Genomic DNA, 15,375 nt, shown 5'->3' on the forward strand with positions numbered 1-15,375 from the left:
CTTACTGGAAAGGCATCTACTGTGGGCCAACTGACAGACTTTATGACCCTCTCTGCTGTCTAAGTTCATTACTGGCAGGTTAGCAGTTGGTGATGAGTATGTGCATACACTATATAAATGTATATTAGATGTTTTGCGGTGCTCTTCACTAAACAAGATAAAAGTGTGATGTGATCCTTAAGTCTTTAAAGATCCTTCCACTTCTGTAGTGATGTAGTAGAAAAGGGATATGAGAGTGCTGAGAAATCTCTAGTTTTTAGATTGTGCCCAGTACAACCTCTACTAAGCTGTCAAATTGATTTTCCTTTAAAAAAAATAAGTTTGTCCAAATCACACTCCCCTATCATTGAATAAACTCCAGTGGCTCTCTATTACCTCTTGGATCAAATATAAAATACTCTGGTGTTCAGAGTCCTTTGTAACTTAGCCCCTTCGTATCTTTCCAGTTTTCTTAAACTTTACTTTCCTCTATGGACCCTGATTCAATAACACTGTTTTTGCTGTTCCTTAAACAAAATATTCATTTCCCAATTACCTGCATTTTCACTATCTATTTCTTTCATCTCTGCCTCAGGCCTCATCCAGCTTCTTTAAGAAGCCTTTCCTCATCCTCTTTGATCTTAGTTCTCTAAACCCCCCTCTTAGATTACCCCAATAGACATAATACATATATTTGCAATTTGTGCACTTGTTTGCATGCTGTCTCCCTATTAGACTCCCTATTAGAACTTGAGAAAAACATTTTTAGTTGTTTTTGTTGGGGTTTTTTGCCATTTTTTGTATCTAGCACTTAGAACATAATAGGCACTTAGTAATAATAAATGATTGAATGTTTAAAGACAAATTTGAACAGGGATACTCTAAATGTGTGATTTTTCTACAGTGACTGATGAATTTATATACTTTAGAGAAATCAAACATGCTGACATTTTCATAGAATTCTCACTAGAGCCAGAAGGGACCTTAGAGACCATCATATCCAATTCCCTTCATTTTATAAATGAAACAAGCTGAGGCACACAGAGGTTTACTTGATTCACTCAAGATCACTTAACCAGGGAGATTTAAACCCAGATCTTCCTAACTCCAAATTCAGTGTCTTATGCAAGAATATCAAAGATATTGATGGCAAGAATTGAATAGACTCCATATTTCATTATGTAAAACAGTAAATATTAAAGCAAATAATAGATGAGTAGAGTAAAATAGAAAAATAGACCCCTCTATACATGTATACATATGGAGAATTTTAAAAGTGATAACAAGATTGGTTAAAGAAATCATTCAGTAGGAGTTTGTAGTTATCTGGGTATCAGTATTATGAACTTAGATCCACAATATACTGTATTCAGATGGACCTTTGATTTCATCATTATCCCCTCCAAAAATATAGATCAAATGTCATCCATGTCTTGTCCATCCTGTGCAGTTATTTCCTAAAACACAGGTCTGACCATTTTTTCCCCCTATTCAGTTACTCTCGTGGCTTCTTAGTCTCTTTATTTACATAAACTTATCTTTCAATCTGCATCAAACATTACTCCCCTCCCAGTCTATCCAATCCAGTTAAATTAAATTCTTCTCTATACTGCTCATACACATGGCATACACTTTGCGCTATTTCCCATAGCTGGAGTGCATGCCTTTCTTAGCTCTGCCTCATAGAGTTTTTTTCTTCCTTGAACATAGTTCAGGCACCACCTTGAATTCGCACCCCCCCCCCCTTTCATTCTCCCCCACCCACCCAAATGCTAATTCCCTTCTTCTCTTGCTACCTTTTATTTAACTATTCTCTCTACACTTTATATGTATACATACATGCATACATTTTTTATATTGTTATCTCCTTCATTACAATGTAAGCTCATTGCAAGTACAGATTGTTTCTTTCTTGGTACTTTTGTCCCCAGAACCCAACAGAGTACCTGGCACAAAGTAAGTAGGTATTTAATAAATACTTATTGATTGGTTGAACTCTTGTTCTGCCCATTAAGTTCACCATAGGTGATCAACCTTAGGTGCTGGAAACTTTTCTTGAGTTCTTTTGATATTGCAAACATGACAGTAGTCTGTAAGCTCTCTACTGTTTCTCTCTTTTTATTGCCCCTTCTTGTTGTGAATTTCTTCAATGAAATGCTTTATTCTTTGTCTATAGTGTAGTATAGCCTATTTATGTCTTCCATGTTCTTCAGGCTAAGTATTTTGGAGACCATCGTATTCTATGATTTAAGGCCCATAAAGCATCACCAGAAAACTATTGGAACTAAAAAAAAAATGAACCTTTGTTTCAGGGAAAAGATAATCATTAATTTGTTAAGGACAACCCAGTCAGCTATCTTCCTCTCGTTTCAGTTCTGCATCCAATTTGTACATGTCCGTGTCTGTCCATGATGTGTCATGTGTGTGTGTTTGTCAAATTTTTAAAAACTCAGGTTCATTAATAATTTCAGTTATTCTTTTGTTTTTCATTGCATTAATTGTAGAAATACCAGAGATCACTTAGACCCATCATGGTGAACCTTTTAGATACTGAGTACCCAAACTGCAACCCTCACATCACATGTAAACATCCCCCCCAACCCCCCAAGGGGAGGAAGTGCTCTGCTGGGTAGTAGGGGTGGGTCATATGAGAAATGTCCTCAGACAGTTGGATAGGGTGAGGGGAGCAGCCCCCCTCCAGCGTCTATGCCATAGGCCCAACAACATGAACTTAGATGAGCCTGTACCCAAAAAGAATTCCCTCTGTATCATCACTAAACAGGTGACCATATGGCCTCTGCTTTAGGACTTCTAGTAAGGAGAAACCTTTTCTGTGTAGATTTCTAGATTTTCTGTACAACCATAGATCATAGTCTGAACAATAAGCATTCTTCAACCATTTAGTGTTTTTCCTCTGTGGTTAGATCATCATTAGTCTCAGGGGTTTTGCAGTATTCTTCAACTTGATGCAGTCAGTACAATGTTATGTACAAGCAGGAGCCTCTATAGGAAGTCTCTTCAACTTGAATTTTGTTCTGGATCTTTTCCATGACAGTGAATACCTTTGGCAAGTAAATGTCTTCCTATTTTATTACTTATTTGACATTAATGATCAGAGAATCATTGAACAAGATTACTAGAATTTCTTTCAAGAAATCTTTTAAGTGCAAATACCAACAACATGGAAATGGGTTTGAATCAAGAACACATGTGATACCTGTGGAATCGTGCGTCGGCTATGGGAGAGGTGGGGGGGGGGGAGAAAATGATCTTTGTGTCCAATGAATAATGTTTGGAGATGACCAAATAAAATAATGTTTTAAAAAAAATCTTTTAAAAATTTGGAATGTGTATAGTAGAAATCTTGTTGAAGGAAAGCCTTTAGGGTAGCATTCTTTAATCTACTAACAACTAGACTCTTTTTTCTCTATACATTTTTGCATTTGTTAATAACACCAGCACCCAAAGATTTAATTACATTTTTATCTAACTAGATAATTATTACCAAATTTGTTTATCTCATTCTGGGATCATCTTTCCCTGCCAAATCCTCCCTTCCTAACTTCCCTGTTATGATAAATGATCAGCCATCCCTTCAAATCTCAAAATTATCCTCAGAATTAACCACTTTCCCACAAATCCAATTTATTGCTAAATCTTGTCCTTTATTTATAACATCTCTCAAATTCATTGCCTCTCTACCTTCACACAGTTACCAACCTAGTTTGACCTTTACCACCTCTTAATTTTAGTAGCCTTCTAAAATGCTTTCCATATCTCAACTCTTCACTTCAAGCCATAATAATGACCTATTTGCTATTCATCAAACATAGCATTTCCTTTGCCTCTGGCTATTTCTCATGTCTGGACTGCTCTGTCCCAAATGCTGAATTTTAGAACCCCTGGCTTGTAATAAGATTGAAGTCGACACCACCTCCTCTAGGAAACCTTTCTTGGGATGTTCTCCTACCCCTAATTCCTCTCCCCCTCTCCCTCCCTTCTTGAAGGCAGGAATGTTTCCTTTTTCTTTGCATCTCCAGCTGTATACATGGCACAAAAATAAGTGCTTAATAATATTCTTATTGCATTCCTGATACATCCTTTAGTAGTGTGATTGTAGAGATGTAAACTTGCCAGTTCCATTCTCATATCCTCATTAAGCCCTTGACATGTGTTTAGCTTATTCTCATAAACAATAGTGGAAAAGAAGACACATGAGTCAGTAGTTATTTTTTTCTCTGTCAACTTTAGATATTTTTATGTGATAACTAACCTTTGTTTAGTTTTTATAAGTATCTTAATGGCTGAAAAAAAGATGAACAGTTTATATGTAGTATTATAAACATTACTGAATTTTTGTTTTTTGCTTAGATATTTAAATATCTTTATTTTTTTGTCTTTTTAGACTATGAGAAGACACAGAAATGAAGTGACAATTGAACTCCGTAAGGTAAGCAGTTTAAGATTTTGTTATTTATGTGGTAATTTTCTTTTCTAATGTTAAAATTACACATAATACGAATGAAAGGCTATGTCTTTTGAAAACCGCTCTTTATTTCTTGTCATGCAGAGCCCCTTCAGAAACTATAATATCATAAAATTAAAACAGAAATGAATATTTCTCTGAACCCTCCATATCTCTATAAATTTTTTAATCAGTTCTATTTTAAGAGTATGGTATTTCCCTTTGGAAGTGGGAATTTGGAACAATAGTACTGTTGAGGACATGATGTAGGAACAAGAAAATACTGGCTTGGAGTCAGAAAATAAGAATTTGTACCTGCACTCTGTTTTATGGTACATGAGCAAGGCACTTAATTTTTCTAAGCCTCAGTTTCCTCCTCTGTAAAATAGGAATAATTGCATTTAATCAGATATCCTACTTTACAGAGTGTTTTAAGGAAAGTTCTTTGTCCTGGGTAGAAGTGAATATATATGTGTACTAACACATGTATTGTCTCTGGAGAATATGTTTACATTAATGGACTCTGAGGTTAAGTATTTATTCCCTTTAACCAGATGGTTTTCTGTTATCTTGTTAAAAAACCAATTAAAACCAGACTATAGTAATTGGTTTGTTATCTCTTAAGAAGTTACCTAAACATAAAGACTTTCTAGGTGTTTTCTCCCCTAGAGTTGTTAGTAAAACATGCTTTACAATTCAGATTCTTTTTCAAGTTTAAAGAAGCAAACTTTATAGTTTGACAAGTAGTCTAAGTATTCTGGGGATAGATGTTAGCTTTCTGTTGTTAATTTATTTTTCTGATGAAGTTTTTCAGGTAACAAAAGGTTATAGTCAGAGGATATAAAAGAAATGTAAATAATAGTCTTGCAGCATTTGGGAAAGTCAATTCACATCAATGATGTTTATCAAGTATCTGCTATATAACTAGTACTTTTACCTCTGTTCTATATGACAGCATATACAGCTTAGAATCCAATGATCTGTAAGGATTAGGTCTTCCTTATTGTCCTTCAAGAGAAAAAAAAAACTTGGAAAGAATTAGTTTAATTGACATTCATTTAGTCATTGATGATATTATATCTCTATTAAGAATATGGCTTAGGGCACAGCTGGGTAGCTCAGTGGATTGAGAGCCAGGCCTAGAGATGGGAGGTCCTAGGTTCAAATCTGGCCTCAGACACTTCCCAGCTGTGTGACCCTCGGCAAGTCACTTGACCCCCATTGCCTAGCCCTTACCACTCTTCTGCCTTGGAACCAATACACAGTATTGACTCCAAGATGGATGGTAAGGGTTTAAAAAAAATAAAAAAAAAGAATATGGCTTTAATTAACTCATAGAAATATCTTTGATTGTCAAAAATATCATAGCTTTTTGTTTTATTTAATTCTCTGATTTTTAGATAAAATCTGGTACTCTATGTATCCCCATACTTTTTGGGTAAAATCTCAGTTAAATGTAGTATCCTGCTGGACATCAAGGAGACCAGGCTATGTGGAAGGGAGTAAGTTGTGAGAAGACTTAGAAAGGTAGGAAAAGACCAAGTTATGAAGAGCTTTGAGAAGCCAAAAGAGGATTTTATATTTGACACTAGAAGTGATAAGGAACAGGGAAGAAAGAGCTCTCAACCAATGTCCTTAACTTTTTCAATGAAATAAACTCAGGTTCTCTTTGGAGAATGCTAACATAAATATAGCAAATTCAAAATCTTATTGGACCATGAAGTAGTATAGAATCTGGAACTTTGTTCCTTAGTAGTATAATAGAGAGATGCAGTGAACAAACTTATCAATATAATGGTCTTGGCTAAAAATATTAACTGTGATTGGGGAAACTATTAATGAAATGAGGTAGAAATTATGAAAGACATCTGTAGATCAACAGAACAGTTGATTATAGTGAAAATGGGAAATGAGATTTTGGTGTAGAAAAAAGTTCTGTTTTCTAGAACTGGTCATTTTAAAATCCATAAGGAAAGGAACTATGTTGCATTTGTTCTTGAGCATTTACAGGAATTATCTCAATAATTATGGTTAAATTTAACATTCTGGCAGGAGAGGGGATAATTGTATTTAAATACAGCTAAATCTGAAAGAAAAAAAAATAAAATTCTTGAAGTAAGCCAACCCACCCCTTTCTCTGTTTTACTCATTCTGTCTGCAGAACTAAGACCCTTTTCTTTCTTCTACTCAAACCAAGGTAGTTTGTACAGTTGGGATATAATCTTTTTTTTTTTAATGCCTTTCTTAGCAATTCTCTAGGGGGAGATATTTTGAAACACCTTTGTAAAAGTCTGCTAATGACTTAGTAATTGCTTTTTTTGGCTTCCCTTGAAGTACATAGCTTGTTGACAAAGTATCATATACCAGAAGACTTCTTGATACTTATTTGTAGTTTTCTGCTTCTGCATTTTGGAAGACAATTATTATCTATTCAAATTTATCCTACTTCATTTTATTTTGTAGGGAGGGTTTGGGGTACAAGGGAGAGAGAGTGTAGTATTTCTGAATACTGTTTTTGGAACTTTGGGGAGATTTTTGGAAAGGTTATGGGGCAGAATACCTGGAATGAATATAGTGTTTTGCCAAGCCTTTGTAAAAGTTAGCCAGACTCAGAAAACCACAGTGGCTAAGCTTGCTATAGCAGTGAAATATGAGTAACTTAATGGTTTTTTAAACTGTTTCCTGGTGACAATAGTTTTGGTCTGATACAGAGCAGCTTCAATTGAAACTGGTTAAACTGAGGTGATAAGTGAGGGTGAAAGGGATAAATGTTAATCCAAACTTTTAAAAATACTTCTGAGTGGGAAGAATAATATTTTTATCATTAATAACAAAAAACCTTCCTTTATATTTACTACTTTTATCAGAGCACTAATGCCAGTAGAATACGCTACTAGAAAATTCAATAAGAGAAAAAGAATTCATACTTCCTTGAACAAATTTTTTAGGACCCTAGCCATCCAAACCATCATCAAACTTGCTAGCACAGCTAGAAAAAGTAAAATATAATCAAGAAACATTGTATTTAACAAAATAAGATATAATACAATATGGATAATGTTCATTTGTGTTTTTCTAAGTCAATATATGACTTCCCAGAATCTATTCGTTTTAGGTAAAAATAATGGTATAGTTGAGTGGTTTTTCTTACGCATTAAGACCCTTGTATCATTAAAATATATAGTAATATATACTGATTCTAGGACAGCATAATTTTATTATTTTAAATGATTATAGAAATGTCATTGAATATTTGTTTTAATGATGCTGCCAGTCAGCTGCTATCATTAATTTTATTCCAAGTATTTCATTACAAATGAAAATTCAAATATATCACTTCTCTAGTGCTTAAAATAAAGTGGGGGGAGAATAAGCATTACCTGTATTATTGACAAGACTATGGGGGAAGAAAACAACATTCATAAGATTGCCTAGGCAAATAAAATAAGAGGAAATCTACTTAATGTTGCAAATCAAGAGGATAATAGACTTCTAATTTATTAATAAACAAATATGAGAACTAAGCACTACCATTAAGGACAGAATTGGCAGCAAGGTGAAAAGAGTGTCAGACCTGAAATCAGGATGACAAAATTCCTTCCTTGAGTTCATATCTATCCTCAGACACTTACTAGCATCACTTAACCCTGTTTGTCTTAGTTTCATCATCTGTAAAATGAGCTGGAGAAGGAAATGGCGAATTACTCCATTATCTCTGCCAAGAAAACTCCAAATGGGTTCATAAAGAATTGGACATGATTGAAATGACTGAACAACCACCACCACAAAGATAGAATGGACAATAGGTTTTATTAGCCTACCACAGCAATTTTTACTTTTTCAATGGATATATACTAAGTGGCAAAAAGTTAGTTTCTCATAGAATGCATTTTGAAAGTAGCCAGTACTGTGATCAGTACAGTATTGTGCCTAAGATATATTTAGACTCAATAGCTATCAACAGTTTGCAGAATTCTTTAATGTTAAAGTAACTATTTCAGGACAACTCATTTGATGAGTACTTTCTAAATAAAGCAGTGATATAAGAGGAAACACTTAATGTTGCAATGACCAGTATATTATAAGTGTCAGTGTTTAAAGATGCTTGCTTACACATAGGATTAAAATAGAGCTAATTTGGATAACCCAGGAGACTTAATACCCCTACCCCCTTTTTAAAACCAGTTTTAATTTTCAATTTTTGACTTCATTAAAATAGAAACACGAACAGTTTCTAAATGTTTCTATACTTACTAAATAATATAATAGATACTGTGTGTTCAATATAGAGGCTTGTCACTTTCTTTAGTTTGTTACACTTTTTTTTAACCCTTATCTTCTATCTTAGAATCAATACCCTGTTGGTTCTAAGGAGGAAGAGTGATTAAGGCTATGCAATGGGAATTAAATGACTTACACAGGGTCACACAACTAGGAAGTGTCTGAGGCCAGATTTGAACTTGGGACCTCCCATCTCTAGGCCTGGCTCTCAGTCCACAGAGCTACCTTGCTTCACCATGTTACACATTTATTGGCAAAAAAACAAGGCATGCCAATTCTTTCAGTTCATACCTACACAACTGAATTACATTAATCTTGGATAGAAACTTCACTTTTCTCAAACTACTAAAGCTGAGGCACAAAATTTTAGTTTTAATCAATTTATCTTTTTTTGAAAAGATCCGTAATTAACATAATAATTAATCAATTGTATTTTTCGGTACTTGTTGACCAATTACTTACCATTTGCCTTTCAGAACAAAAGAGATGAACACTTATTGAAAAAGAGAAATGTTCCTCAAGAAGAAAGTTTAGAAGATTCTGATGTTGATGCTGATTTTAAAGCAGTAAGTTGAAATTTTTTTTCCTGTAACAATTTTAAGAGTCTTTAGTAATAACCTTAAAGTCAGTTTTCGCAAGAAATTTGGGTATATTTAGTTTAAACTATTAGCAATATATAGACTTTTCATAAGTAATTATAATTATCTCTTTCTTTTTAAGCAAAATGTAACGCTAGAAGCTATATTGCAGGTATGTTACCTACAACATTTTCACTTTATTTAACATTTATTTGTGTTTAATGCTTTATGAATTTCTGAATTTCTTTACATTTGGTATTACAGAATGCCACAAGTGATAATCCAGTGGTCCAATTGAGTGCTGTCCAAGCTGCAAGGTAAAACTAATTTTTCTTAAGAGTGAGTTGTTCTATCATATGGGAATTCTTTTGGTCCAGAATTTGATCATTATAACAGAATTCTTTGTTTTCATTTTTTCCCCTAGAAAACTGTTATCCAGTGACAGAAATCCACCGATTGATGACTTAATAAAATCTGGGATTTTACCTATTCTAGTCAAATGTCTGGAAAAGGATGATAAGTAAGTATAGATCTGTTTTGCTATCCTTTTACTTTCTTTCATTTAAGACTTCGAATTTTTAAATAATCAAGTTGGTTCAGTGCTTTCCTTTTAAAGTTCAGTTGTCTCATATACTTGTAGTACTAGTTTTTTATCATCATACATTTTTGATATTGTATTTTTGTTATACTTTTGGAAATCTAAGATGCTATTCATTTGAAAGCATATGATCTCTATGTTTTCTAGAGTATGTTTTAATTTTTTGTTCCTGAATGAATCCATTAGCCTTATCTATAGTGCTGAAGGTATTTATTTTTTTCTCGCTAATAATGTTTTAAGATAGACCCCAAAATTTTGTTCTAGGGAGAGCCTTAGGGCTTTTTAATCAAACTATATATAGACTAACCACATGTCAGAGACAACATGAACTGTTCCAGAATGGAGTGACTCCCACTTAGATCAGGAATGTTCTCAGCTGATCCACTGAGCTTATGCATATGCCTCTGCAGCACTTGGGCCCATGCCCTCTTTTGTAATACTATGTTCTTTATTTGTGGACTGTGGGAAACAGGAAATAGATTATACTCACCTAGAAGAGTTGGAAGTAGGAAGGAGGGGTGGTGGGGATGTGGGAATGGAAGAAGCAACATTTGGATTTAGTGTCATAGAACACACTTTCCAACAAGATCTAAGAATATTAATGGATCATATAAAAGCTCAGAAATTTGGACTTATTGGGGGAAGACATCTGTATTATAAACAATATTAACAGGCATGTATTTTTATTGTTTTTAAATAGTAGTAATTTCAAAGGTAGTAATTAAAATAGTGTAATTTTATTTTGCATGATCCTAAATAAATTTCCAGAGGGAATTCATTTTGAATTTAAAAGAATGATCTGTATTTAGTATAATGATAGTTCAAACATGGGTGCTTCTTAGGTGCTTGGAATTATATATAAAATCCTTCCCATTCCCATTGAAATAATATGCTTCCTTCTACCCACTACCCCCATCATCCTTATTTGTCTTTGAAGCTTTGCTAAAGGAACATATAAATTAATTGACATTAATAGTTTTATTATACTTTTATAGTTTTATGTTCATAAAGTTTTATGTAATAGTCATATTCTGCCCATGGTCAACATTTAGACCCTATTATCCATCTTTTACCATTCTGTTGCTTATTCTCATTCCAAAATTCCAGCCAAACATGACACTTCTGTTGTGCCTTCTAGAATGCATATTCGACAGGCAACAAACTTCCCTTACTCCTACATCATTTCTTCTCCCACTCCATTCATCTGCTAGTTATTATTGAAAACTGACTCCTTGCTTATGACTCAGCTTCCTTGGTCACCCTTTTTAATTCTAGCTGCACCTTCACTCATTCCCCTTGGTTCAGTGAATTGGAATGCTACTCCTCTCCATTGCCACTTCCAGGTTTTCTCCTTATCTCTATCACTCCTCCTTTGTGATTCATGTTGCTCATCTCTACTACCCAATCAAAATCCTAGTAACTATTGTCTAGAGATTCTAGGTTAGTCTCTTGCTTCTCCACTGAGTTTGATGCATGGCTCACAGTTCTCTCCTCTCCAATTTCTGCCCTCATACCAGGGAACTTCAATGCACATTGATTCTCCCTTAAGTACCCTAAACTACTCATTTCTTATGACCTACTTCTCCACCCACCCCAGCTGTGCACAAAGATGGCCATACCCTTGATCTTTCCATCACCTACAAATGTACCACCTCCATGTTTAGGTCTTCTTGACCACTAAGTTGACTGTTCACTTCTTTTGGTGTCCCTTACCAAATACTACTTTTTATCTACTCCATGAGCTTTTTTTTTTTTTTTAATCTACTCCATGCCTTAATCCCTCAATTTTTTCTCAAGTAATCATGCCTTCACTAGGCACTCTCTTCTTTTATCCATCTTAATTCTGGGTAACCTAATTCAACTTTTCCTGTCCTTTTGTCTTAATTCTTAGACCTCTTATAATTTTGCTTATTATACCCTGCCAAGCCTTAGTCTTTGATTACTCCCACTATTTGCTACGTTTGCTCCTACACAAGTTACATGGTAGAGAAAATCACACAACTGTTCTGATTAGGTCCACTACCAATATATATTACATAACCTTAACTGGGCTTTCAGTGCTGCTAGGCAATCCCACTATAGTTTCATTATCAACTCACCACCCTACTTTCCAAAATGGCTCTTCCAGACCTTTTCTTTTCCTCCTCAAAGTTTCCATGGCTTCTCCTCACTCTCTAAACTGAGAACCTTGCCTCATAGCTTATGGGGAAAATTGACACCATTCACCATGAATTCCAGTGTCTTCTCTCTTCATTAATTTCATATCACTTATATACTTTGTGTCAATCTCCTTGACCCCTGTCTCACATGACAAAGAGGCCTTACGAAGACTCTCAATAGTCTACTGGCACAATGACATTCCATCCAGTCTTCTCCAGCAGATTGTCTCCTCTCATCTTTGTTCTATAATTTGTTTTCAATCTCTCCCTCTTCCTATTCCTTCCCTCCTATCTAAAAACATGCCTATTCCCCCCCCCCCATTTCATTCTAAAAAACAAACAAACCTCACTTGATCCATCTACACCCACCATCATCATATATCCTTCTGTTCTTTGTACCTAAAATCCATAAAAAGACTATCTACAATAATTGCTCCTGCTTTCTCTCCTCTCTCTTCTTCGCCCCTTAAAAACCAGCTTCTGAAATTTTCATTTCCCTGAAACCATTCTCTTTAAAGTTACCAATAATCAGTTAATTTTCAAAACCAATGGTCATTTTCAGTCTTTATTGTCTTTGACCTCTCTGCAGCCTTGACACTCTCCTCCTTGACACTCTTTCACTCAAGGCTTTCAGGGTATCATTCTCTTCTAGTTCTTCTACTTATCACACTGCCCATTCTTAGTCTTAATTTATTGGTTCCTTATCCAGATTATTCCCTCTAATCACAGGTGTCCTATAGTGTTCTATCCTGGGCCTTGCCCTAACTTTTTTAGTCTTTCATCTCTGCCTTTCAGACATCTTGAAATGAATGTTCAGTAAACATCTAAAACTCAACATGTCCAAAACCAAATTCATCTTTCCCCCTGAGGCCATCCATTACTAACCCCCTCCCCCTTCTCTAGTACTGTAAAAGGTTAAATACACCCATCTTCTCATCCCTCAGACTTACAGCCTGAGTATCATCCTCAACTCCTTACAATCTCTCACCCCCTCAATAATAGAGGTCAGCATTTGTTGACAAGGCCTGTCAACTTTATCTTTGCAACTTCTCTCCAAAATACTCTTCTCTTCTTTTACACTGATACCACTCTGGCACAGATTCTTATCACCTCACCTGGAATATTGCAATATTCTGTTAGTGGATGTGTCTGCTTCAAGTTTCTTTTCCACCGTCACCTAACCCTTTCCACCTCCCCCATTCTAGCCTATCCTACATTAAACCCCCAAAGTGATTTTCCGTCCATCCGTCTATCTGTCTCTCTCTGTCTCTCTCTGTCTCTCTCATACACACACACACACACACACACACACACACACACACACACACACACATTCAGTAAGGTTCAACATGTCTTTCTGTCTCTCACACATATAATAAACTCCAGTGACTACTTGTTTTTTCTAGATGAAATAGAAAATCTTCTTAGCATTAAAATTCCTTTTTAATCTAGCCTTATCCTTTCTAGTTTTCTCAGTCTTTATTCCTCCCTTCTTCCCCCAACCTCCCCTCCCCCCATGTACTTATGAACCAGTGACACTGACCATCTTGCTATTCCCATCTCTTAGTGTTTCTTCTGTCTGTCCCTCATGCCTGGAATGCTCTCCTTTGTCATCCATATCTGTCTACCATCTTCCCTGTCTTCTTTTAGGGCTCAACTAAAATCTCATTTACAGAAAGACTTTTCCTAAACTCCTCTTCATTCTAGCACCTTCCCTTTTATTTATTTCTGATTTATTTTGTATTTAGTATATTTGTTCAGAATCTTTTATTACACTGAGCTTTTTGCATACAGGGATTGTCTTTTGCCTCTTTTTATATCCCTAGTGGTTTATATCTTTATCTTGATTGGTGCATAGTAAGCATTTAGTAATGTTTGTTGACTGCTTGGCTGCTACTTTAAGTTTGATCCATTTAACAACTTTAGTTTGGGAAAGATTTAGAATTATTAGCTAAATGACAGAATCATTAATGGAAGTAAAAAATGACCCGCCTTAGTCTTGAACTTTCTCTCACTTGTATCCCCTTGTTTTTTGTTTTTCTTATCTCTCCATTAAACATTCTGCCCCAACTCTCTTCCCACCATTTCTTCTTTTCCTTTGAAGAAAAGATTGAATTGCTATCTGGCTGTCTAACAAAGACATTTAAACTGTACTTCTCACATCAAAATCCACTTTCTAAGTGCCTAATAGCTAAAGTTTGGATGATTTGGAAGCAACCTTGGCTAATTTACTCCAGCCTTCTCAACTAATAGCTCAACTATAACAGATGACAGATGGCTTTCCAGCTTCTTCATAAACTCTCCTAGTGCAGGGAACTTATTACTTCATAATGCTGCCCATTCCAATATTATAGCTCTAATTGTTGGTTCATTGTATTGAAGTGAAACGATATGGTATTGATAGCAATCTTGAATTATCTGGCTATTTAGTAGAAATTTTTTCTTTATAAAAGCAAAGCTTCTATGATAAATCTGATATTTTGTTGACAGGGACAGTATTCAGAAGATACAGTGATGTTTGTTGACTGCTATTCTTGATCTTGTTATCATCCAAAAGAATGAACTAGTTGAGCATGCGGAAATAATTAATGTCTTGGGACAAAGTGAACATATAAATAAACATAGCACTTCAAATATTGAGAAAGAGAACATTGGATATAGACAAATACCTAGAATGTTAAGAAATCACATTTCAGAAAGGCTAAAATGAAATGAGAACCACAAATTTAAAATGCCAAGGAAAGAACTTATATGTGTTAAGAGCAAGAAAGAAAAGATAACAGAGCTTTGAGTAAACAATGTGTTAATTTACAGAGTAAGCCAAAATAACTGACTTTGATTTGCTTCATCACTGTCTTCAGATTAAATAGGGTAGCATAGGTATGAGTGAAGGAATTGAAAGAATACCTAGGTAATTTAAATGAGTTCATGCTTTCAATTGAAATGAATTACTTTGAAGCTACTGAAAGAAGGCACAATCCATTAATTGCTATTGTTGATAATCTCCAGGAATTGTGGGAAAATGAGAGAGGCAGTAGAGATTGAAATTTAGAGGTATCCGAGTTTTTCAGATGAAAGAGAAAGTATTACAGAAATAATAAATCCACAGGCTTGACAATCTCCGGTAAATTTTTAGAAAACTGTAGATTTTCATATTTAGAAAAGGAATGATTACACATTAGAAATGTGTTTGGTTCCCCAAGAACAAATCAGGCTAAACTGATCTCATTTTCTTTTTGGATATTTCTTGTACCTCACAGAAATGTTGTAGTTATCTTGATTTCAGCAAGCTATTTGTTAAAGTCCCTTTTGATA

The 15,375-nt window shown here is 34.8% G+C and overlaps 1 protein-coding gene across 4 annotated transcripts in view; it reads left to right on the forward strand.

Annotated features, from left to right (window-relative positions):
• The window catches only part of KPNA3 (karyopherin subunit alpha 3), a 99,922-nt gene that overhangs the window by 50,154 nt on the left and 34,393 nt on the right, over positions 1-15,375 (forward strand). For all 4 annotated transcript variants that reach the window (XM_001368624.4, XM_056794833.1, XM_056794835.1 and 1 more), the window contains 5 exons: positions 4,385-4,429; positions 9,202-9,291; positions 9,446-9,475; positions 9,568-9,620; positions 9,728-9,823. In XM_001368624.4, the coding sequence (XP_001368661.1) occupies positions 4,385-4,429; positions 9,202-9,291; positions 9,446-9,475; positions 9,568-9,620; positions 9,728-9,823 (314 nt within the window). The remainder of the gene's footprint in view (positions 1-4,384; positions 4,430-9,201; positions 9,292-9,445; positions 9,476-9,567; positions 9,621-9,727; positions 9,824-15,375) is intronic.

This window comes from Monodelphis domestica, chromosome 4 (assembly GCF_027887165.1).
Source record: "Monodelphis domestica isolate mMonDom1 chromosome 4, mMonDom1.pri, whole genome shotgun sequence".
Classification (NCBI taxonomy): Eukaryota; Metazoa; Chordata; class Mammalia; order Didelphimorphia; family Didelphidae; genus Monodelphis; species Monodelphis domestica.